Source organism: Octopus sinensis, linkage group LG13 (assembly GCF_006345805.1).
Source record: "Octopus sinensis linkage group LG13, ASM634580v1, whole genome shotgun sequence".
Classification (NCBI taxonomy): domain Eukaryota; kingdom Metazoa; phylum Mollusca; class Cephalopoda; order Octopoda; family Octopodidae; genus Octopus; species Octopus sinensis.
The window spans coordinates 19,992,912-20,019,375 of NC_043009.1; the positions used below are offsets into that span (position 1 = coordinate 19,992,912).

At 35.2% G+C, this 26,464-nt stretch overlaps 1 protein-coding gene across 5 annotated transcripts in view; it reads right to left on the reverse strand.

Moving 5' to 3' along the window:
- Positions 1 to 2,382: 2,382 nt before the first annotated feature.
- Positions 2,383 to 26,464, reverse strand: part of LOC115218627 (neurocalcin homolog) — a 64,365-nt gene continuing 40,283 nt past the window's right edge. For 3 of the 5 annotated variants that reach the window (XM_029788540.2, XM_029788538.2, XM_036508187.1), the window contains 3 exons: positions 19,882 to 19,954; positions 13,524 to 13,922; positions 2,383 to 4,865 (listed from right to left, as the gene is read on the reverse strand). In XM_029788540.2, the coding sequence (XP_029644400.1) occupies positions 4,668 to 4,865; positions 13,524 to 13,901 (576 nt within the window). In that variant the 5' untranslated portion in view covers positions 13,902 to 13,922; positions 19,882 to 19,954 and the 3' untranslated portion in view covers positions 2,383 to 4,667. The remainder of the gene's footprint in view (positions 4,866 to 13,523; positions 13,923 to 19,881; positions 19,955 to 26,464) is intronic. The other 2 variants (XM_036508188.1, XM_029788539.2) reach the window with 1 other exon arrangement.

Here is a 26,464-nt window from a genome sequence, read left to right on the forward strand (position 1 = left end):
ACTGTTGAAATTTGTTAATAAATGCAAAACAAGAATACTCTATAGTTTGGAAATTGTAGTAAATAACAATATGAAATAGTGTTTTAAAAATTTCTTGGCTATGAGTGAATCAACACCTCACTGAGGGATTAAGATATAATCTTCAGTTTTATTTGCTAGAGTCATCTTAGAATTGGGGTTTAAGGAGAAGAGAGAAAATAAACGAAAATTTTTTTATTTAAAATTTTTTCTTTCTTTTAAACTTCTGAGAATTTTATCAAATTTTATAACAGTGACAAATCCAGAAAATAAAAACAAGATCAACTATATAAAAGAAAATAAATATTCTCTCTCCCTTTATTATAATTTTATTGAAAAACATTAAAAACAACAAAAACCTGCAGAAGAATCAAAAGATAACTACAACTAGAAGGAAAAGAAGAAAGAGAAAGCAAAGAATGGCTTACAAAACAGATTCCATAAATTAAGAAACAATAAAAGAAATAGTTTCAAAAAGTTCTTAATTTATTCCAGAAGATCAAAGAACTGTCAAGAACAGTTGCAGTGCCTTAGGACAAAAACATATCATCCTTTTCAATGTACTACTGATCAAAGAATTTAAAGTTCTCTTTGGTTAAGACTGTGCCACTGACATGTTGAAACCATTATTAGAATAAACTAAACAAGTCCAATGTTACTAAAAAATCTTTCTAACTAAATATTATGAACAACAGATTATACATATATATATATATTATATATATATATATATATTATATATATATATATAATGCATAGTAAATTCAGTGAATTCAAAGTTAATCTCATAGTTGAAGACTTAAGGAAAAAAAAAAAGAAAAATGCAAAAATTTATACTTTCAATTCCTTAAATTTGTCTCTGGCCCCCTCACTCACTCACACACACACACACACAGTAGTCATCATTACCATCATCATTTTTGCAATTGGTATAACTTTCTTTTAAGTGCGTCCCAAAAGTTAAATTTTAACAAGTCTAACAATACAAAAGTATCAAAATTGAAGTTAAGAAAAAAAAACTTTGGTTTAACTATTTTAATAAAGAATACCAAATGAAGAATATGACCAAAACTTTAAGACTACAGCTGCAATAAAATATATCATGTTTTTTCACATGAGTATATTTCTCATCAGGGCTACCCTGGTCTCTGTTTCTTTTAGAAAAGAAATAACATACCTGAAATTATTTGCCAAGGAAAATCTCTTAAAAAAAATAATGAAACTTATTTCTGAATGATTGACTTTGCTAGTCATTTGCTAGAAGATCCATAGATTTAAGCAAGAAGTAAATTAAGGAAACAAAATGCATAGATAACATTTGGCGTTTGAAGAACCAAAGATCTAGCTGTTCTAAAAGACATCATTATTTTTGTCTGAATAAAGAAATGCAAAGTAGATGACAACAGCTGAAAACATGGAACAATTATTTAACAAACTAAATTCCAAAAAATGAAGAACTTTTAAATCAAAACCGTATTAGAATTGAAAATTTCTAAAAGACTGAATTGAAAATTTTAATTCTTAGATCCATAAAATCTTTTTATTTTTTACATCAACACTGTGTCAGATGTGAAACAAAACAGATTACATCAGAGACCAATTTCTTCACTTTATCAATGTTTAAAATCAAAATTCAGAATTTTTATGTCTTAATCTGAATGAAACCCCAAAAATAAAGGGGAGAGAAAAAAAAAAAAAAGCTCCACACCACAATTAAAATCCTAAACAAATGATTTACCATTAATTTCTTGCTTTTCAATTAATTAATATGATATCAATTCTAGACTGATATGTAACAGAAATGGATGCTAATAGAATAATTTTAGGAAAATGTAATCATTGAATATTTTGAAACTAGAGTTAAAAATTCAATGTACCAAAAATAATCGAAACCATACTCTGGGAAATTTCAGGAAAGGCAAGCCTTTCATGCAAGAAGTATGGTTCCATAGCTTTTGTGGATTTGGTTTTCTTTAAATTAAAAAACAAAAATTAATGGTAATTAAAATAATTCAATTTTTATGCAGCTTTAGAAGTAATTTTTTTACAGGTATGTTTTTCTGTACATTTTGAAAATAAATTCTTTTTTTTTTTAAAGTGCAGCTAATTATACTAGTGCTCAATATCAGAACTAATTGTTTAAATAAACTAAATAATAAATTAATTTATTTTATAAATTTTTTAAAACTTGATTTTAATTACAGAAAAGAACAAATCAACACAAATCTCTTAGTTTATTAAACTTAAGATTTGCATTAAAGTACATATTAATAAATAATAGTATGTATGGAAACCTTTAATAATTTTATTTGGAATCTAGTATATTAAATCTATTTTGATTTTTAAGTTTTTTTTTTGTTTTGGCATTAATTTACAACAGCAGAGATAAGTATTAGAAAATAGAAAGTTAAATAATTACTTATCAATTGTTAGTAGAAATATTACTTTAGGTCTAATGATTATATGTCAAAGTTAAATGTAATTATCACTAATAAGACACCTTGAAAATATCAGATGAAAAAAATTAAATAAATTAGAAATTGGTTAATAATCAGCAAAGTTAATGTCTCCCATTAATTAACTATTTTTCAGCCAACTTAATTAGAACAGAATGGAATTAAAAGGAGTTTTTGTGGAGGCGAGTAAGGTATACTGTCGAACAACTAAACTTGGGAATTAGGGGTCAACAGAAAACAAGATGAAACATTAAAAAAAAATCTACCAATTTCAAGGTTCACAAAGGAAAAAAAAAAAAATCAATTTTAGCAGAAGCAATTTCTTTTTTTTTTTATATTTACACAGATAAAAGTATTTTTTCATTTTATTAATGAATTCAGTTGTTCAACAGTAAGAGAAATGAAAAATATATGCAAACATCTGATATGAGATATAATGAGAAAGGGTAAAGCTTCATTAAAATTTGTATAATGAGAAATGATAAACTCTTAAACCTAAATAACACAGCAAAAAAGAAAAAAAAAATTATACCTCCTCCCCTTCATTTTAAAATTGAAATTTGAATAAAGCAAAAAAAGTTTAAGCTAAAAGTTTACAATTCCATATTGTTAAAATATTGAAATCTTTTATTGAGTTAATAATAATAATAATAATAATAATAATAGTTAAAATGAAATCTTAAAGATGAACAAAATCACATAGGCTTTCTGAAAAAAAAAATTTATACCATACATAAAACACTAGATGTCTCCATGTATATACTAGAATTTTTCTGGGGTTTTTTTTTTTTCTTAAAGAACAAAATAACATTTTTTAACAAACAATTCAGGAATAAAGATTAGTCAAGGTCACAACATTGTATTTTGTGACTGGAATGATTAACAATATTCTCCAGCTAATCCAATTAGCAGAGTAAGTGGGAGCACTGAGGAATTCACGGCTGATTTAGTTTCAGGGTTAAAAAAATTTTTTACTTTAAAGTGGGGGACCTAACAGCAGAGTCTTGGAGTCAATGGGAGAAAAGCAGGAATTAATGTAAAAACTAAAACTATAACAAAACGATGATAGCCTACGACAAAGGTAGAACTGTTACAGTTTATAATAAACAGGTGCTTCATAATTATCATCATCAGAGAGTTAATTAATTATAAAAGAATGGATAACAGAAAAAAATTATCAGTAATTAAAACCAAAAGATAATTTAAACAAACGACTCCTTTCAATCACTGAAAGCTGTCAGCTAGTTTATCATTTTTGAAAGTTGATAATCTACAAAATCCTATAATAGTATTTAATTCTGTACAAAGGGCACATAGCAATATTTTTTATAATTTAAAATAAATTTAAATATTTTAAATTCAGTTACCTTAACATTAAATGTATTTGTCATCAACTGAAATTGTTTTAAATCTCTTATGAAAGGGAATTCAGGATTTTATTTTAAAAATTGCCTCTTAAGCTTATACTTTTATGCTTTTAAGCTACATTTTTTTTTTAACAATATTTTTTTTTATCTTATTATAACTGAAGAATTCATATTTCATGATGTCAAAGACTCGAAATCTAAACCTACTAGTCAAAGAATTTAGGTGCCAATTTTATTTTTCAGGAATATATGAATAAATTATAATTTAGAAGTTTTAAAATTGCAAAACATTTTCATTTGTTACTGACTACAGGAATATGTCAAAGTCTAAGGATAATTAGAAAATAATTAAAGATAAAATTAAATATAAAAAATCTTAAAATCTAAACGATTCAAGATATAGTTTGTAGGAAGGTTTTAATTTACAGCTCAACGTGTAAACAAGCTAACTCTTGCCTGTCTATTTATATATCTAAACTTAAAAGTGTTTTTATTAATCAAGATAATGAGAGAATGTCTTGAAATTAAAATTATATTGTAAGATTTATTTAAAGTATGAAGCTGTATCTTCATAAATATGAAAATGTGTTTATGTAATGTTGCTGCATAAAAATTCAGTGTGTTGTGAAGAAGTTCACAAGCTTAGATGTAGGCTGTTCAACCAAACACCAAAAAATCAGCAGTGAGTTTCAGTCTTTACAAACATATCCGATCCAACAAAATGGAAAATATATCTGTATCATTATCATCAAGAACTGCGGCATTTGTTCAGTAGGATGTAAATGACCCAAGGCCGATAGCGCCAAAACAGTATGTTAGAAGATAACTAACTCTGTGAACTCGGATCACACTGCAACAGTCGTACAATTGACGGATCACTTTTTGCTCCTTCAATAAATTCAGCCAGAGATAATTTTCCATCCAAATTTTTATCCATTTGACGAAATATCTTGTCTGTTCGTTTTTCTGGGGTAGACTCATCTTCGGGCATTTTCATGACCGTTCCCACCATTTTGTAAATGGCCTACAATAAAGAATTTTTTTTTAAAAAAGAGGATAAAGAAAAACCATTATGTTTGTAAACATAGATGTATATGCACAGAATTTTGTAGGTGTCAATAGAGAGAGCAAGAGAAAGAGAGAAAGATGCATATACATATAAAGAAAAACCATTATGTTTGTAAACATAGATGTGTATGCACAGATTTTTTTCTCTCTCTCTCTCTCTCTCTCTGTATATCAATAGAGAGAGTAAGACTGAGTAAGAGAGAAAGATGCATATACATACATGTGTGTACACATTATGAAATCAAGAAAATTTCTAGAACATCAAATCCTGTCAAGAATTAGTAAACTGTTTGTCAATACTCAATTTAAGGAACTGTCTGACAGAGATGGAATAGCTGCCCAAATGTTAGAATTGTTGAGGGCTGGCCTAGACAGACAGAATTTAGATATTAGATACAAATTAATGGATGATAAAGGAAGAATATACATGGTTTGTTTCTTGAAAACTGGAAAGGGTTAAAGATAGACTTTCTATGGTTGGATACTCTTCTTCTTGTCTCTCGAAATTGAACCAATCCTATGACTGGCACCCAGCAGTTGCCAGTGCCACTGGACTGACTCCTGTGCAGGTGGCAAGTAAAGAAACACAGTTTTGACCCTGTGCTTGAGGAGACCTATTGAGTCAAGTACACCAACATCAAAAATCAATGGAAATTGTAGTTGTAATCCCTGTGCCGGTGGCACGTAAAAAGCACCATCTTGACTGGCTTCCGTGCCGGTGGCACGTAAAAAGCTCCAATCCGATTGTGGCCGTTGCCAGCCTCCCCTGGCACCTGTGCCAGTGGCACGTAAAAAGCACCCACTACACTCACAGAGTGGTTGGCGTTAGGAAGGGCATCCAGCTGTAGAAACACTGCCAGATCAGACTGGAGCCTGGTGCAGCCTTCTGGCTTCACAGATCCCCGGTCGAACCGTCCAACCCATGCTAGCATAGAGAATGGACGTTAAACGATGATGATGATGATGCCAGATTGAAAGTGAAACAATGGAACTCCTGTTTATCAGAGAATGTCAAGAAAATTAGTTTTTCACTCCTGTGGAGTTAATGAAGATGCATGGAAAAACTCACACACATGCAAAACAAGCTCCTTCTCCATTCTCCTCACAAGGCTTTGATCAACCAATACACTTGCCCAAGGTAACATGCAGTGAGACCAAAACAATGTGTATTTTCTAACTACACCACAATACTTGTGTGTTTTCACACACAAGTAATATATGTACAGGTGACCTTGACTGAATAGCTTGTTGAGAGAATAGTTAAAAACTGAGGTAAAAGGACAAGGCTCAGTCAGGAGAAACTGTGTGAGTTGGGGGGGGGGGGCATGCTCATATAACCACTTGTTATTTAAACACCTTCACTGAGTCTAGTACAAGCTGATTACCAAAGAACTAATGAAACTGAAATTCTTTTAATTTTTAAAAAGATTTCTATGAAAGGTCAGTGGAAGGAATTTGGTCTTAACTGACCAAAGATGAAAACATTTTCAGGAGCCAACAAAAGAGCTTTAATATGATCCCTGAACCTTCTAGAATTGGCAGAGATGGTTTGAGTGTTGGATATGTTCTGAGTTCAAATCACACCAGGGTCAACTTTCATACTTTCTTGTATTGATGAATCTATTAGAAGGAGAAAGGGATAAAGTTGATGCCTTGTGCCGTCTGTTCCAGGTGTTGCTCTGACAGCAATGCTTGCTTGCAATGACACTAGTGCCAAGCTGTATTGGCCCATATCAGAGGTGTTTCTCTTGGATAAACACCAGTGGTGGCGGAAGAGGAGAGACATGCATCCATGGACGACTGCTTTTAAAAATGACTGCACCAGTGCATACAGATGCAGATTGTATCCCTCCCACCCCACCATTCTCCAAATAACACCTTACTGACTTGAAAAAGGAGGCATATTGGTTAATGCAACCTTAGAGAGAATGGTAGAGATAAGGGCAGGATAGTCATGGTTGGAGAAACATCGGATTATAGGAATAGTCAGTTACAGTCATTAATGGAGGAATATATCTGATTATAAAACTGCTTAGTAATGGTCATGGCTGGGTCAAACATTATGTAACAGTAATTTATTGTCTTGGATTATTCTTCAAAAAGTTCCTGTTGTCTTAAACATTTTTGTTTAGTCTTTGAGAAAAGGGTTGTTCCTCCAAGACTGCTGGCATCAACAAAATATTTCTCTTGAACAGTTACAGAAAAAAATAAAACCTGGGTTGGAAGGTAGTCCCAGGCATGAAAGCCTCTTCAATGACATCCCATGTCCAGCCACATTTACTTGCAGCAGATACTTTGCCATCCCTGTTTTCTAAGTTGGATCTTGCAGATGAATCAGAACCTACAGCATCCTTCCTTCCCCCATTTATTTAATTATACAGTCAACATAACAACAGGGTTGTCTGAATAGTATCTAAAGACAATGGAAGGTTTGTAATTTATAACATCTGGGTCAGAAAAACACCTCTCTCTCTCTCTTTCTTCTGATTGCATCAGGCACCTTCAAGCTTTCTTGCACACACATTATTAGAAATAGTTTCAGTTGTTAAATGGAACAATTTCTACATTCCGCTATTCCAAAGCTTCATGCCCGAATGACAAATTCCAAATGATGTCAACTGTTAGATTCTTCTGGCTCTCTGCCTCAAGTGCTGACAACTTCTTCATCATACTACTTACAAACACAACACTGTATCTAATTCTGACTATCTATCAATCCAAACAAAGTTTGCTCATATTCCAAATACAAATAAACGTTTCACCCACATTACTAAGACATTTTCAAATTAATTATTTTCATGCTGTCTTTGTATCTTTATTAATTTTGGAAACAGTCTTTACTGGATCTGGAACCAAATGTCTTGAATTCTTTATTTATTAATGAAACATTACAGAAGGAATAAATCTAAAAATTAAGTACCAATAGGTACTTCAATACACCAAGCACATGTCATTCTGCTACATTTCCTAAATTCTTACTTAAAGACATCATTCGAATTCCTTCTTGATAGTATTAACCCTTTCTGGAAGTCCACTGCTCCATTTATTAACCAGAAATGAATATTCAACCATTGCAGTTGGACAGTCAAGCATAATCCAAGGAAGAAGAGAGAGAGAGAGGTTGGTTTAATTTCTTTGAAATAAATACGGGTTTCTTATTTAGACTTAAGGTTTGCAATTTTGAGGGGAGGGGGTTTAAGCAATGCCATTAATCTTATTATGTGACTGAGCCCTGAATAAATGGAAGGCAAAGTTGACTTTGCCAGGATTTGAACTCAAATCATAAGAAGTCAGAACAAATAGTACAAGGCATTTTCCCTAATGCTCCAACAAAACTTCTGAAAGGAAACCGAGGCATTATTGAAATGTGGTGAAAATAAACAACAGTGTGCATATCGTGTGGTTGTGTGGTGGAAGTGAGGGGAGAGCAAAGAAAACATTAGAGAGGAAAGGGAGGAGTGAATACAAGAACCAAAGTAGGAGTGAGAGAGAGAAATAGTTGAAGGGGGGGGGGTACTTTATGAATGTCAAATTGGTGCAGGTTTTATATGTCACTCATACCAACATCTTAACAACACAGTCAACACAATTATATTGTGGTGAAGGTGGTAATGGATTCCAAACGAACACCACAGTCCTGATAACTGAAGGTTATAATAATAATAATAATAATAATAATAATAATAATGATAATATTAACACTAAAGGACAGCGTGAAATTAGTGCAAGACATATCAGTGTCAAGCAATAGATTGGTTTGGTGTTAGGGCTAAATTCCATTACAGGTTTATTTGGCTTTGTATCAAGGATGGGGAGCAGGGAGGAGGCTCCAGGGGTAGTCTATATAGTCTGTGCTCTGCTATATATAAATATTACCTTTTAGGAATCTACTAAAATGAACATCTTCAGTGGAGCGTAGCAAACCTCTTTGTGATGAATAGTTTGAAAATCTGATCAGACAAAACTGAACACCAAAAATAAGAACATAACAAAGACCATTCCATCTGTGAAGTCAACTCTTAGAATATTTCAGTTGAAGCTGAGCCAAGAAATATGATGTGTAAAATGGTAGAAGAAATTGGCAGAAGCACAGAGTTTCTTGGCATTGAGACAGTCAACAAGGAGATAAAACTTGATAAATAGTGATATTAGCTGAAAAGAAAAAATGAAATTGTCAACTTGAGATTTTGTTTGGTTTTTCTTTTTTAAAGTGGATGTCATAAGAGCAACCGATTCCTTAATATACAGGGGCAGAAGGGCCAAGAGGTTCATGCATTGGCACCTCTCAAAGTTTCATTGGTGCCATTCCATGAAACTTTTGGTCATTGGGTCACTCTGTAACTTCTACTGATTTATAATAAAATATACAGGGTGTGATAGGTAAATTGCAGCCATTTTATATTTTTAATTTCACACATGCACATCGTTTGTTTTTGATTTTGTCAACTACACAGTATGGTAGGGTCATTTGGTCACTGTCTGTGAGAAAAAACAGCACCATGATGCAATTCTCTATGCCAATAATTTGGAAACATGCTGTCCTGCTTGGTATTTGCACCAAAAGCTCCAATACAAGCAGATGGTGAACACACAGAACAACTGTTGGCTTGTTGTATCCTCAAAACATGTACCAAGAGTGGTAAAAATCAAACATTCAATCAACATCATGGTGTTTGAAGTGATCACTAGTGATGGAGATGTTATGCCTCCATTCATCTTTCCACATAAACCTCAGACTCAACCCAGATGCCTACATCAAATGCCTGGAGGAAGTAGTGCTGACCTGGGTCAAGAGGGTGGCTGCTGGAAGACCCTGTGTCTGGCAAAAGAACTCTACACCATGCCACACAAGCAGGAGAAACTAATCATGGCTGTCAGACAATTTCTGCGACCATATCACCCCTAACAACTGGCCACCTAACTCCTCAGACTGCAACCCCCTTGATTACTATGTATGGAGCACAGTTGAGTGAGAGCCCAACAAAACTCCTTGTAACACCAAAGATGAACTGAAGGCAAGGATTATGGCAACATTCACCAACTTAAACAAGGAGACTGTCCAGAAGAGCTGCAGGAGATTCCAAAGTCATCTGGAGGCCATGGTTGAAACCAAAGGCATTTTATTGAATAAATTTATTCTGACTTTACTGTTTCAACTGTAATTCTCAAAAAGAACAGAAACTCTGAAACCAGATCAGAGACAGTTGTCAGACTTGAAAGAATGGTAGAACAGCAACACTTCAAAGAAACAAGATTTGAAACATTAAAATGTAAACAAAATTCTTAAGACAATAAAAAAGAAATGTGAAATTAGGTTTTTGAAATATCTGGAGAAATTCTGAAAATTAAAGTTTTCCTGCAACAGAAAGTGGTTATGATCCATGAGCTACCAACATGAAACTTAAGCAATGTTATAAAATAGATCACATTATATCCTTACCTAGCAATCCACTTGAACCAGTGTACATAGACACTAACTGGCCTGGGATTTGAACTCATACTCGCTAGTTTAGTACACAATGTTTATATTCTCTATGAGACATGAGAACAGTGAAGATAAACTTAGATTGTAAGGTTAATCTGCCTGAGATAATCCACCTACATATCACTCTATCAACTAGACTATCAGAATGTGCTTGCAGCCTTCCTTTGATTTTGTGCCCCTCTCGCCTATTTGGACTCAAAGTCATCTTCCCACTGTCTTGGAAATCTGAGCAGTCTGTTCCAATCTCTTGGAAGACTGTATGCATCCACTTGTTGTCTGTGAGCCTTGTGACTGCTTTCAGTATTCTATAATCACATCATTCACTCAATTCGATTCTTGAATTATCTCATTTTGGATATTCTCCTGCAATAATATTCCTAGCATATAACTTCCCATTGCCTTCTGTGCCATGGCCAGCCATTGTTCTTCTTCCTAGTATTCCATGCCTGACATATAAGAGCATACACAGATCAGTGCTATTCAAGAGATTAGCACAAACAGTCTTGTCCAGCTGTGCTGCTTTGAGCACATCTTTGAGATAAATGCCTTCCTCTTTGCCCGTGCATGATTTCAGCATTCCTGTCTTGGCCTATCCAACTCAAGTAGTAGACATACTTCTTTTCTTTCATAGATTCATCCTTCCCTTATTCCTAATCAACCTTGTGCTACATTTTGTTTCCATGTGGTGTGTTTTGTGGTCTATTACTGCACTCTGGGGTGTCAAGCTCTGTCAGCATGGCCTGCAGCTGACACAAGGGTTCTGAGCTGAATATAATCAAAGATGCGTTTATAGCTCACCGTTGATATTACCTTGTCAATTACTGTCTCTGATGACCATTTAGAGACATGCAGAGAAGACTTTTGAAGAGGATGTTATCTCCTTGCTTAACACTCTTCCTCACTAGAAGTTTTATGATTGGTGAAAATAGAACTCAATCAAGGTTACATCCAGGGTATACTTTCTTAGAGGAAGCTTGATGAATTGCAGCTCAACTCCACACATCTCCACAGACTTTAGCTTTCTACTCACCTCAACATTATCAAAGGCCTTTGTATAATTAATATAGACCACTTACACTGTTTCACTCATTTTAAAAACTGTATCACCTTGAATGAATGGTTTATCTTGATGGTTCTTCTGAAAAACAGCTTGCTTCCTCAGCTGTTGGTCACTGAAACAGTTCAATAGTCTGGTGACTAACCTTTGTAAATAGCTTGTAAAAGTGAGACAAGAGATATAGAGGTGGGGTGCATAATTTTTCAGATCGTCTTTAGCACACTTCTTATAAAGTAAGATTGTAGTCAGCTCTTTCTACAGCTGCTCTTCTCCATTCTTCACTTATTCTGATGTTATATCTTCTTTCCCTGGGGCTTTTTCTCTCCTCATCAACTATTTACAGTATTCTCTATTTCACTGACCAGAATCGGTGGCACATCCAATCCTTATTTTTTTAAATCATTCGTTGATGCTCAATGTAGTTTGAGTCAAGTAGTTCTAGCAAACAGAATCACAGGGGGAGAATATCCTTAGAATGGAAATGGAATGAAAACAATGTTATGACTGTAACAATCAAGATCAAGAGACACTGGTCAATGATAGTTCTTCATTTCAAACATTCACACATGCTTAAAATATATTTGCAAAGACAAGTTAGTTTTTGTTGTTGTACTTTGGGTCTGTGTCAATCATAGGTCCTTAAGCAGGATATATGATTAAAAACACTCCACCAATACACATCCTGTCCTTTTAGTTGTAATTAAGACTATAATAAACCTTGTATCCTTCTTCTTTAGACAGTAAGAGAGTCTTGGCTGTTATTTCTAACAGGATAAGCAACCATAAGCTGACTTCCCTGTTGTGTCCTATACAAAATAGTTCTTTGAATTCCTTCTTGTCAAAATAGGTATTCTTGAAGAAAATCACTCCAAAGCATATCATGAACCAGTCCCAGTCTGAGGAATATTTCATCAGGGTCCCAAATTAAAATTACGTAAAGAACATACAAAACAAGTAAAAACAATAAAAATGTTGCCACAAACTGGAAAGACAGGGGATGAACTCACAAGGGATAGCACAGATGTCAAGGGGATGTTGATTGTTTAGAAGGTTTTGTTTTTGCTTTGAAATTAAATATTTAAAACCAGATACAATATTTATATTTTAAACAAATTTTTTTTAAAAATATGTTGGGATTAAATTACAAGGAATGAAGGACATTGTGTCATGAGCAAGGAGAAACATGATTGCCTTCTTTTGTAATTTCCATAAAAATTTAACATAGAGGGCACAATCCATGTAAATATTTAAATATCTAATATGTTGGATGAAAGAGAAAAGAAATAATAATAATAAACCACTGCAGAAAACTAACTTTTGTTTGATTAAAATTATCTGTTATTTTTTTTCTTTCAAAATATGAGAAGTAGATGTTTGTAAAACAGCTTTCAATGGAAAAATGTGCTGCTGGGTGACAAATGGTTGAGAACTGATGATAATGAGTGGAGTTAGTATGATTAGGATTAATAATCAAATTCTGGGATGATATTTAGAAGGAGAACATAGTTAAATAGAAGAGAACCAATTTCAGAGAAGGGTGAGTTGAGGAGGAATCTGTTTGGGAGAATGAGAGATAAATGAAAAAGGTTCCAGCATAATGATATACAGAAGCACATTTGAAAGAACAATAGAGGCGTTAATAAGAAAATAAAAACAATAGACTATTTTAAACAAGAAAAAGTAGTTTGCAATAGAGAATGTGTTAAGACAAATGATATTTTCTCATGTGTGGGTTGCGAATGTACAAATTATATAGAATAACATAGTAAGGAACAATTCTTTACACAAGTGTTTACATTTCTTAAAAAATGGTTAAACTAGGCAGATGTACAAAATGATTTTGAATGCATTAATTTCAATAATCTTTTAAAGCAACAAAAATAAGAAACAAATTTAACAAAAGTTTTAGTCATGAATATTAAGTAAGTTAACAACAGAAGAGTTACTACATGGAGTTACCTACCTTGGATTAATCTCTAAACATTTTATTAACAAGTGTTTCAAATGAAGAATGACTGAATTTTGTTAGACATTTAAGTTTTACAGAAAACGATTGGGAAAATTATACTTACAGTGACTATCTCAAGCATTTCCTGGCGAGAGATATAACCATTTCCATCAACATCATACATGGTGAACGCCCAGCGTAACTTTTGCTCAAGTTTCCCTCTTGATGTCACACTCAAAGCACAAATAAATTCACGGAAATCTATTGTACCATCTGCATTTGTATCAAAAGTACGAAATACATGTTCTGCAAATTTTGAAGCATCCCCATAAGGGAAGAAGTTGCCATATATTTTTTTAAATTCTTCAACTGATAAATTCCCACTTGGGCAATCTTTCAAAAAGCCTTTATACCATTCTTGTAGTTCCACTTCAGAAAATTCTGTGTTTCTGCGCAAATCTTCAAGAACCTCAGGCTTCAGCTTACTGTTTTGTTTCCCCATACTGCTTTCACAAAAACCAAACTGAAAATAGATGGAAGCATCATTTCATCATCAACCTGATCTACTGGAATAAATATTCTATACAGCTAGAAATATCACAAACCATACCAGTGGAGACTTCTTTCTTGTACACAACATGAGGCTGCTAATGTCTAGTTTCCCTTTTATTTGTACTTTGTCATAGGCACACACTGACACTGCACATCCAGAAGAGCATAACTCACTTCATATCTTTCTATCTTCACATGTCCTCTGCATTCATGGCTTATGTTTCACCACATTGCAGTAGCATTGCAGTTCATACACAAGCACCATGCAATCTGCTATTTACACTAAGAGAGACAGACAGACAAAGAGCTTTTGGGACCAACAGTGGTAAAAGCTCTCTGAGCTTTCTCCAACATGTTCTTATTCTAGCAAATATACTTTCAGAACATCCTCTCCAATTCCACACTTCCTTTTTTCAGTCACACTATGAATATTTATATAAGTCAACCTTTGTCTTTGACATACAAACACACCAAATTTAATTATTTCTCCATAAACCGAAAAACTGATGAACAGCCTTCATCAATTTTAAAATCATATTGGATTCCCATCCAAGGTGTCTTGTATCAGTTTAACCAATACCAAAGAAATAAGCAGACAACAAATCCAGGAGCTAAAAGAGAAATGGAACAACTAATTTGTATAAGTATTTAACACTTTATTTAGAAAATAGTTTTCCTCAGGGCAGAGATCTTTTGCCAATATTTGCCACAGAATGGACTCCACTAAAGATGTTCAATGCACCAATTTGTGGTTTTAAACTGAATGACCAATTAAATCTACCCACACACGCTCCATGAACAGAAATAAATCATTTGGTGGTTTTCCATAGCTTCTCTTCATCAAATTCCTCTCAAAGTTTTGGTTAACTTTAGATTATGATAGAAGACAGATCTCCAAAGAATCACACAGGAATTGAACCTGCAACCATGCAGTTGTTTAGATAATTTCATCATCATCATTTAATGTCCATTTAACATGCTGGCATGGGTTGGATGGTTTGACTGAAAACTGGTAAACCAGGGAGCTGCACCAGGTTCTGATCTGATATGGCAAGGTTTCTATGGCTGGATTCCCTTCCTAGTGCCAACCACTCCAAGAGTGTAGGTAGGGTTGTTGTTTTTTTTTTTTACATGCCACTTTCTTGACACTGGCCTCAGCCATGACTACAGTGTCACTTGGCTTGACAAGTCTACACAAGCACGGTACATCACCAAAGTTCTTGGTCACTTGTCACTGCCTCCATGAGGCCCAACACTCGAATGGTACTTTTTACATGCCACAGGCATCAGTGCCAGTCAGACAGCACTGGTATCAGCCACGACTACGATTTCACTTGGTTCAACAGGTTTTCACATGCACAGTATATTGCCAAACGTTTGAAGGGTGCTTTTAACAGACCAGTTACTCAACACTGGCAACGGCCATGACTGTGATCTTACTTGGCTTGACAGGTCTTCTCAAGCACAGCATATCACCAAAGGTCTAAGTCGTTTGTCATTGCATCCATGAAGCCGTACATTCGGAGATTGCATTTCACCACTTTGTCCCATGTCTTCCTGAGTCCACCTCTTCCACAGGTTTCCTCCACCATTAGAGTATGACACTTCTTCACACAGCTTCCTCATCCATATGCATCATATGACCATACCAGTACAATCATCTCTCTTGCACACACTTGATGCCTCTTATGCCCAACTTTTCTCTGTCATGCATGCACACTGACATTACACATCCAGCAAAGCATACTGGCTTCATTTCTTACAAGCCTATGTTTGTCCTCGGCAGGCTCAGCCTATGTTTCACTGCTGTGTAGCATGGCTGTTCACACACAGGCATCATACAGTCTGCATTTCACTGAGCAAGAAGCTCTTTGTTACCAGCAGAGGTAAGAGCTCTCTGAACTTTGCCCAGCCTATTCTTATTCTAGTAACTCGGAGCATTCATCCCTATTACTAACCTGGTTACCTAGGTAACAGAAGTTATCAACTACTTCTAATTTCCACCCCACCCCCCTGGCATGTGATGGAATCTATTTTCTGTACATTTTTGGTGTTAATTGTACCTGTACACCTTCCATACACAAAACCGACTTTCCCAGATAACCGTCCTTTGATATTGCTGCACCTTTTATGTGTCCATAGCTTATACCAGGTACACTTTATAGAGTTTCTACCCATGCTTTTTTACAGATTGAACAGAGCCATCTGCCTGAAAGGATTTGTGATTTGTCTGCCTTCCTACTTACTAGGACTTTGGTTTTTGCTAGGTTAAATCTAAGGCCCTTCAATTCTACACCTTGCTTCCACACCTGAAACTTCTCTAACTCAGGTAGTGATTCAGCATAGAGGAGCTTCCAGGGAGCAGTCTGTCTTGTGTCTGGAGGACTATGATGAACAAAAAGGGGCTCTCACTACTAATGTTGTATTTCTCCACTTGGAACAACTAACTTTAGCTTCCTAGCCAGGGGCATTGTAAAGAGATGCAGATGAAGAATTGTGACGACATAACTAGCTTCTGTTTCGGCAATCAACATTATGGAGGTTGGTAGAACATAGTTATTTTCATTAATATTGGCACAAGGCCAGCAATTTTGAGGAGAGGGGAAGTTGATTTCATTCACCTCAGTACATGACTGGTACTTATTTCATCGACCTTGAAAGAATGAAAGGCAAAGTTAACCTTGGTGGCATTTGAACTCAGAATGTAATGAGTTGGAAGAACCAAATGTCCAACATGCTAACGGGTCAACCAGCTCACTGTCTTTAGGTTAACAGTAAGAATAATAATATAATTAGTAAAAATAAATAGTATCAAGAGCACTCAAAAGAGCGCAAACTACCGCCAAGGCAACACCAATGTCCTCTCAACAATTAGCCAGAGGATTTTTGAAAATGAGAATATCTGAAATAAACTCAACTGCTCTCACAAACGAGAATACTAAAAACGAACCTGACCGCTCTCAAAAAAATAATCCAGAATCCTTGTCCAGTATCAGATTGATGCCAAAATCTAATCAGTTCCTGCCAGTCATGAGGCCAAACATCTCTGAAAGTTTCATCCGAATCCATTCAGAGATTCTTGAGATATCTTGTCCATGGACAAACAAACATGACTGAAAACAATGCCCCTGCCTTCGCTAAGGCAGAGGTAATAAAAACTATAACCAATAATAAATATGAGTTGATAACAATGGCAACATCGAAGTCAATTCTCTAAATTGCTTTGAATGAGTTTTTGTTTTTGAGTTACTCCTTGTTAGTTTTACTGCTACAATTCAAGTTTGTGCCACAGAAATCTTCCAGACAAAACAACCAGGTAGCCTCCATCCGACAACTCAATCTCACTATCTCATACACTCATACAACTCAACAATGTAAACTCCATGCAGCCCCTAAAGTTGGGAAGAATATTTCTCCACAAAATCACACTTCCCTTTACTTAAAAATTAAAGGGACCACTGTCTTATTGTAGCTGTCCATCCAAAAAGGCAGTGAATGTTGGCCCTGGATTAACCAATATCACCTGTGGTGGGCCAATGAGGAAGTCTCATCTACACAGCTTATTATTATCATCATCATTATTATTATTATTAATTTAATATGTTTCTTCTTTTGATGCCAAAGATGAAGGGATTCTGTTATTTCGATCATTTAGGTAAATCCCCACCCCCATCCCTGTATGGAAGGAAACTGGTCCCCTCCATGCATCATTTAACCCTTTCGTTACTATATTTCTGACCAAAATACACCCCTTATGTGTTTCAATTAATTTCTAACGTAATCATAAATTTAGTCTGGTTTCATTAAACAACTATAACTTTTTTATTTATCAATATATTAACATGAATTTTGGAAGATAATTTAATGAAATGTTCTCAACCAATTCTATACTATAATTTTTGTCACAAAGTGACTAATTGCAGGTAGATACAGGTAAATTCAACAATATATAAAATTATTAAAATTTTGTTCAAACATCGCTATAGAAAATGGGTTATTAGCTAATATTCAATTGGGTATACAACAAAATTTTACGATAGAATTTGTTATTCTGGGTAACTTTCTGATACCCATAATAATATTTATGGCAAAATAGGCCTTAATTTCATTTAAGGTTGTGGGAAATAACAAACTATCCTTTCTTTCGCTTTGTTTACGTTTAGCGTAACAGTTCGTTTCCGCCGTAATGATTTCAAATGGGCTCATTCGGAAAAGTAAAAAGAAATAGTCTAAGGCTTTACTCTTCTGGGAAAGTCTGTGGCTTGGTCCAGTTTCTTCAGAAAAATCACCGAAAGAAACAGTTTTTAAATTTTCACTCCATTCAGGTGCCAATTCATTTTCTTTATCGCTGTCGGAGCTCTCGAATTCACTGTTTTCACTTTCGGAAAATGAAACATCAGATTCATTATCAAATACCACATGCTTTTTTTTTTCAGTCATAGAGTTAGATTTATGAAGGTCTTCAGTAGAAAATCTTTCGAATTCTGACTCGCTGCTTGATATAATGAAATTCGTATCCATTTTTTGTCAGAATTACAAATTTTGAAAACACAATAGGAACAAATTTCGGGAAAAAATCTCCCATAATTCACGGAATTAAAATTACACTTCGATTTTTGTACAAAACTGTAGTTGAACTGTTTACGAAGTATAATACGTGTTTTCACGAATGTACTAAAGAGATTTACTCTGATATTCTCATTTAAATATGAATAGGTAAATTCGGGCGGTTTGGGGCAGCTTGGTCACATTAACCAAAATTTTTTTCGGGCGGTTTGGTAACGAAAGGGTTAAGGAATTAAGGGTTAGTGCCAGATTATTTAGGTGTTAGTTCCGTGGATGGATGGATGGATCGCATGAGAATTGTGTTGGAGTAACAAGAAGATTTTTACTACTTACTGTTATCCACTAACAGTTGAAGTAGAATAAAAAGAAAAGCACTTGAAGAATTCCTCAAGTTACACCTGAAGGGTTAAGGATAATGTTAAGTACTTTAATGGCATTAGTAGTTTACATTCCAACTGTATTTTCTTTGGTTCATACATGATGAGATCAATAAAGGATTTTCTCAACTCTATAGTCAGCTTGCTTTAAATTGGTTACTATTTAGGCATCTAATTGAAGACAATTCTTTAAAATCAATTGAATTTTATGGTTCAGAGATATGGACACTTCCTAGAAGGTTTAAAAAAAATCTATCAGGTAGTTGTTACACTTGGCTCCCATGAAGGGCATAAAACCTTTCATAGAAAACCCACCTAACACTAAAACTCACGGAACTTTTCCATTCCTCTCTCAAACAGTGACGCAATGTAGAGTACAATTTGTTGGGGATTGCTTTAGGGGTTATCATTAGCTTTGGAGACCTCAGCCATCTGGTGAGAAAAATCACCAACTTGAAATTCAGAATGTGACATGCGAGACCTTGGTGTGATAATGTAGGATCATGAGTTTTGGAGAGGAGTTGTGAGGACTGTCTCAAATGGAGGGAAGGGGTTACTTTTGAGGATGATGGCACTTCTGTCTGGCTACTTGATCTGCTAGACAAAAAGAGAACCAAATCTCCCTCAAATCACGCCCTACCTTCATAAAGAAAGGTTTCATAAGAAATTGAGAGAACCAATAGGGTATAGGTTATGAATAAATATGATACAAGTGAGACAATTACAGGGGAAGAATATAGCTAAGAGCCAACCGCTATACTTGGCATTCATTGACCAAAACAGAGGAGACCCTGTAGCTAGATGGATGAGTTTAAGATCAGCTATCTACAGGAACTTCAGTTTGCTAATAACCAAGTTCTCATAGATATGTTTAAGGATTAGAGAAGAAATACCAAATATGGAATTAAGAGGTCATAAAGTAAAACCTGTCAAAACTAAAGTGTTGGCAGTGCAAGAAGCACCCACAAAATAAATTCCTTCAAATACCTGAAAGGCTCCCTAAAAGTAGTCAACAGCTTCTGTTACTTAGATGGCCTAATCAGCAGTGGAGGTGAAAGTTCTGAAAGTAAAGAACAGAATAGAAAATGTTGAGAGATCTATTATAACAACCACAGGCAATAAAAGGGTTCTCCTTCTTAAATTGTTTTGAGACATGTGTATGGAATGTGATGTTGAAGTGAACATTGGGTGCAGAGAATTTATGAAGATGAGAAAGAAATGAAATGAGCAGCATGGATGTGTAACGTTAATGTGACTGAACAACAGAGCATAAATGAGTTGAGGAAGAAAAACTGATTGAAAAGGAATCAGGTGTAGTAAGTAAGAGAGAGAGAGAGAGAGGAAGAGGGAGAAGATGGTGGCAGTACAGGCAGGTGATGTAGAAGAAGGATAGCAATATGTGAAAGAAGTGGCAATGGAAGGAATCTAGAGAAGAGAAAAAAGACATGGGAAATGGTTAAAGTTGGAATCAGGATGCTGAACCTCAAAAACGAGGTGGTAAGGACCTGCAACAGGTCATGAACTGATAAAGTCTTGTTCAACTCCTACAAGTATGGAAGGAAAGATGTAGATCACTCTGTGATTCCAGGTAATATTTATGATGTGGAGGCAGCAACAAAGACGAATAATGAAGCCAATAACTGGAAATGTCTAAAAGACAACCTACTGAAAGCATAGTAACCACAATAAGAACAGGATGGGACACATTGAGGCAGTTCTTACTTCAAGTGACAACAGAAGGCTTCTCCAATGAACGAAGTTGTACGAGACTTGTGGATGAAGTGTGTTGTTGCCAAGGAACTGGAAGCAAGTATTGAATAGTGGGGATGTATGCTGGTGTCCTGTTAATTAGAGTATATGAATGATGGGCACAGAGAAGCTGAGAGAAAACTTCTTTATAAGAGGATCAGATGTGTGCAAGAGAAAAGACTGCACTGGTGTGAACATGGGATACATCATCATGGATGATGAGAGTGGAATAAAGAAGTATCAGGAGGTCCCTGTAGAAGGAAACAACGGAAGAGAAAGACCAAAGAAGAGAGTTGCAGAAAGAGTTAAACACTGACTTTATGAGGCAGAGAAATGCACAATGAAATGAACAAACGGCAAAATATTGGAAGGGAAAAAACCTGTCCAACCCATATGAATATGGAGAAAATGATGATGATGACGACAACATCTTGTATCATTACATAAATGATTTGTGTCATACAGTTTTGTTTACATTTTTAAAATACTGTTGGTTGCTGTTTTGTTTCAATAATTTGGAAGACAGACACTATCTCTGATGAGTTTTAATAAACAAAAACATGTCTGATCATTACTCCAAAAAGCTGAAATTCCTGTGATTTAAACACAGGGTTGAATTTCACAGATTAAATGTATGTGTATTATATGTAAGCCAGGATACTTCAGCTAAGTTCTGCCCTGGTAGGTTGCTTTTTGTTTTTTCTCACCCATAAATCACTTCCCACATTGTAAATATTGGACAAAATCTAGAAAACATACATCCAGAACTGTCTATGTCCACCTATACGACACATTCAGAAGTTTGTTTTTTTGTTTCACATGTTTTAAAAATTTACAAATAACAACGATCACTCTTGAAAAACTTTGTTGAGTATAAAGAAAAGTAGGAGCAAAATTCATTCCTTCATATTAATTTAAAGATCTGATTAAGAAAATTAATTGAAGTCTTCTGGAATGGTTTTTGGTAAATAATAATAATACTGAATAACAGATTTGATAAACAAAGGCAGACAGTTGGCAGAATTGTTAGCTGCGCAAAAAGCCTAGTAGCATTTTGTGCATCCTTGTGTTCTGAGTTGAAATTCCACCAAGGTTGACTTTGTCTTTCATCCTTTTGGGGTGAATAAAATAAGGACCAGTTGAGTGCTGAGGTAGATGTACTCAACTATCCCACTCCCACAAATTTCAAGCCTTGTGCCTATATACTACAAAGAATTATTACTACTACTACTACAACTACTACGAAAGTGGGGGGCTGGCAGAATAGCTAGCAGGATGGACAAAATACTCAGCAGCATTTTATCAGTCTTTACATCCGGAGTTCAATTTCCTCTGAGGTTGACTTTGCTGTACATCCTTCCAGGGGTCAATAAAATAAGTACCAGTTGAACACTGGGGTTGATGTAATCGACTTCTCCACCTCCCCCAAAATTGCTGGCCCTGTGCCAAAATTTGAAACGGTTATTATTTGTTTTTTTATTATATCAAATACTCATTACTGATAAAGCTTCTCTACACTTTAAAAATAATTAGTAACAGAGGTTAATTAGCACTCAGCCCCATGAAGATAAAAAAGTGTTAATGTTTTTCTGTAGAGAGTTTCAACTGTGTGGGTATATTAACTATAGAGCGTATCTGAGGGACATTGAATCATTATCTTGCTTTTCCATTTCTCCAAATGTAAGATAGGAATTGAACAGATGTTCCCCCCCACCATATCTGCTCACCACCACCCATCCACCCAGCAACAGAGAAACAACAGGCCAACTCTGTAATGTTGAGTGTTGTTATTTCTATGGCTGTCCATAGATGTCACCCCCATCACTGACAATTTTATGGCATGAGTACAGTTCATTGAAATGTCACTGATAAGGCTGGAGAGTTGCCTCTAAAAGTCACTGTATACACATATACATACATACTTTACATACACAAATATAAAGCCTCAATGCCTATCTGTTCTAAAACGTTTTTGCAATTCCTCAGTGAATCTTTACCAAAATTTATAAATACTTACAAAATCATCCTACAATGCATGAAGAAAAAAAAAAGTTGAAAAACTCCCTGGGGTAATATCTCTGCATTTCATGCTCAGCTGGCATGCACCCACCCACAGCCTGATATATATTTATATATATACCTTTGACTACAACAAAGGTATCACCATGATAACAACAAAAGTAGACAGACCTTGTTATAAATAAACAATGCTTCAACTTGTATGCTTCCAGAGGAACAAATCTGAATTCATACCCTCAGCTTTTTGCTAATACAGGACCACCTAAAATGCCTCTGAGAGAGTGAGAAAGAGAAGGAGAGAGAGAGATTCTTTATATTTCCTTTTCCTTAGCCTAAGCTTGTTACAAAGTTACATCTTACACCAAACAGTTGTTTCAACTTTGTTATCTTCTGCCAAAATAAAAAAGAATTCTGTCGAAGAGATTGTATTTTACTCATCCCCATTGCCAATATTACAGCCAAGGTTTTACCATAACATCTATCGTAAAAGACAGAAAATACTGCACTCATACATTGAAGAAAATTTATTCAATAAAATCCACTAAACTTATTATTAGTCGTCATGTGAATCTAACATGGAATTTTATGGAACTTAACTTCAAACATCCGAAATATACACAATAAAATTTGTTACTTGAAACCATCTGCCATTTCCAATTAAATCTTAACTGTAACTTTTAAGTAATATTTGATCAGAACATCAATAAAAGGTCATCCACTATTTCTTTTACCACTAAATTCTTTCACAGTTTGTTTACAGATTCAAATTTAGGTTAAGAACTCTGCCACACACATTAAAAGACATTAAAACCTCACAGCTCAACATTTTAATCCATTTACAACCCATCGCCACCAAATTGGGAATAATATGACCTAAATTGTTGTTTGCCACTAAATTTTTTTACAATTTTATATGGAATTACATGAAAATATATTGATTACAGTAATATTGCTTTAATCATTTTACTTTTAGTGCAGACACAGGTTGGTGTTCTATCTATGACAGATGTAAACAATTTTATGTTGTATAGTTTTTATTGCATGAAAAGAAAGGAATCAGAGATCAAAATCTTGAACAAATATAGCGCTGTTTGCTTGGCATCATTTCCTATTTTCTATTACATGTGATGAGTTTGGAGGCTCACAAATGGAGAAAGGACTGCCAGGAAATCCAAGTGGAGGAAAACTGGAGAAGTGCAAGGTCAAGGTAGACATGGACAATAATGAAAGCTGATTTTAGGGTGTTGATAATTACAAAAGATAAAAGGGACACAACAAAGGTGAGACACTGTGTTGGAAAAAAAAAAAACTGTCCAACCCATGAAAGCATAGAAAAGCAAACAAAGGTGACGATGATGATGAATAGACTGCTTGGTTACAAGTTTCTAATGGTAACTCACTGGTCCATTACATTTACAGTGGTCAGAGGGACAAGAGATTGTCTGAAACTGAAGCAGAATAAATGTCCAAAAACATCAGTCCGTCCGTTTCATTGTCTTGCAGATATTTTTGTGTTTCACAGAAACAAGCACACACACGAGTTTCTGTAGGTGCCATCTATCAAATGATTGGTCATCCAAAGGTAAAGGTAAAAGACACCTTCCCAGGCGAGACTGCAGCTATCTTGGAACTGATCTCAATGATACAGAATGGTAACCAGAACTGAAAACAACAGTCATAATATGAAATGGCGGGAGAGTAATCTTCTTCAGGTTGAGAGGTGAGTCTTCTAAAATATTCAATCAACAGAAAGGATGACTCATAGAATTATCAGGTAAATGGCAGAGTATTCCACAGACACAAGTAATTCTCAAAGAGAATCAATGGCCTGGATCTCCGTTGATTATGACAATGAGGGTCACAGTTGATCCCATCATCAGAACAGCCTGCTTGTGAAATTATCGTGCAAGAGGCTGAGCATTCCACAGGCATGTCTACCCTTAATGTATTTCTCAGCAAGACACAAATGTGACAAGGCTGGTCCTTGGAATTACAGGTACAACATATTTTTGCCAGCTGAGTGAACTGGAAACAACATTAAATAAAGTGCCTTGCTCAAGGACACAACTTACTGCTGGGAATCAAACTGATGAGCTTACGATCATGAGGTGAATACCCTAACCACTAAGCCAGAGGCTTTCACAGAAGAATCACCAGGAGAGAGTGAGTGACAAGGTTAGTGGTCCCTTCAAGAACAATCCATCTGACAGGTTTCTGTCGATCTTACTTGAGTTGACCTGACACCACCATGCAATGGGACTGAACTCTGCACCTTGAGATTGCAAAGTAGCCTCCTTAACCATTCAGTCATGCCTACTCGCAAATGCACAGGCTTTCAGATTGGTGATGCACATTTCCAACAATGAGAACGACAAGGAAGTATTGGTAATTTAGGCAGAACAAATACCACAAGGCAAATCTGTTTTATGCATTAGTTTACTGTTCTCATCAATATACATTTGTTGTTGGTGTGTGATTGGCCTATTAGAAAGCCATAACCAAGATACAAAATACAGGATATAAAAACAAAGAAAAAAAGCCACACTTTGTTACCGCAGAGTTGGACACCTTTGGCATAAAAAATATGGAGACTAGCTCAGTATTTTCAAAGTGTGAAGAAGGCCAGTGAAACAGAGATGTATGTTACTTGAAAATCAAGGGTTGGTGACTGGAGAGGCATCTGACTAAGAATACAGTTTCAATAAGTTTTAGCATAGTTTCTACAGCCAGATGCCCTTCCTAACATCAATCATTTGGCTGGGAGAATTGGGGATAATTTTTCATGGTGTCACCAGTACTAATGAGGTACACCAGAGGTTGCAAGAATCTCTACAACTGAGGGGGGGGGGCAAGATAAGGGTAATGGAGAAGAGGGACCTGTATTATAACACAGGTTCTATGTTTCACCCTCACCATTTGACATCTGAAGAATATGTTTAGACATTATGACAAACTTATTAGAAGATAGGAGAGAACTTTTCATTACCATTTCCAGAACAGTCTAAAAGACCAGAAAGACCGAGTTGTCACTATTAAAAGAATTAGAAACCACTATTAATGGAGAGGAAAAAAACTAAACTAGAGCTGCTAGGGAGAGATTGACAAAGATTCAGATAACAGTAATTAGTTGCAGCAGGAAAAGATGGTAGGAAGTTATTGGAAGTTTGTACGACATGTAGAGAAGTATTTGCACAAAACATTTGGTACATCTCCAGATGCCATACAAAACTGATCTAAATTAACCAACTTTAATTAATGATCTTTTCCAGTACTGATCAGCATTAGTTTGCTTTTTGTTTTTGTTCTTTTTTATTTGTTAGAAGAGAGTTTGACTAGAATGTCAGCAACAGATGGGGTACAATTCCTAGATGAGATGCTCGGGTTCTCTATGGGCCTGACCTTTTTCTAAAAATGCTTAAAATTTAATACATTTGTGAGCCAATGAGCAGCTGATGGATTTTAGATAGCCTTTTGTGTCGCAACTTATTTGATTTTTTAATTACACAAGCAATACCAGTGATAACATAGGGACATTTTTATATGTGAGAATAGATGTGGTCCATGGGCAAATGTAAAGCAAAATTCCACAGAAGGCCATTATAAAAACTAGTTGTTGGTCTCTGAACTACATTAACACTGATAAGGACTTCAACTTGGTTTTTGACTAACTTTAAATGGTTTTACTACTTGTACTTTTGGCAACATTCACCCTGGGCGGGTTGAGTCGGCTTCTTCTACCACCCTCGAGGCATCTCGAACCATGGCAGCCCACGCACGCCGGTCCTGCACCAATTCACTGGAG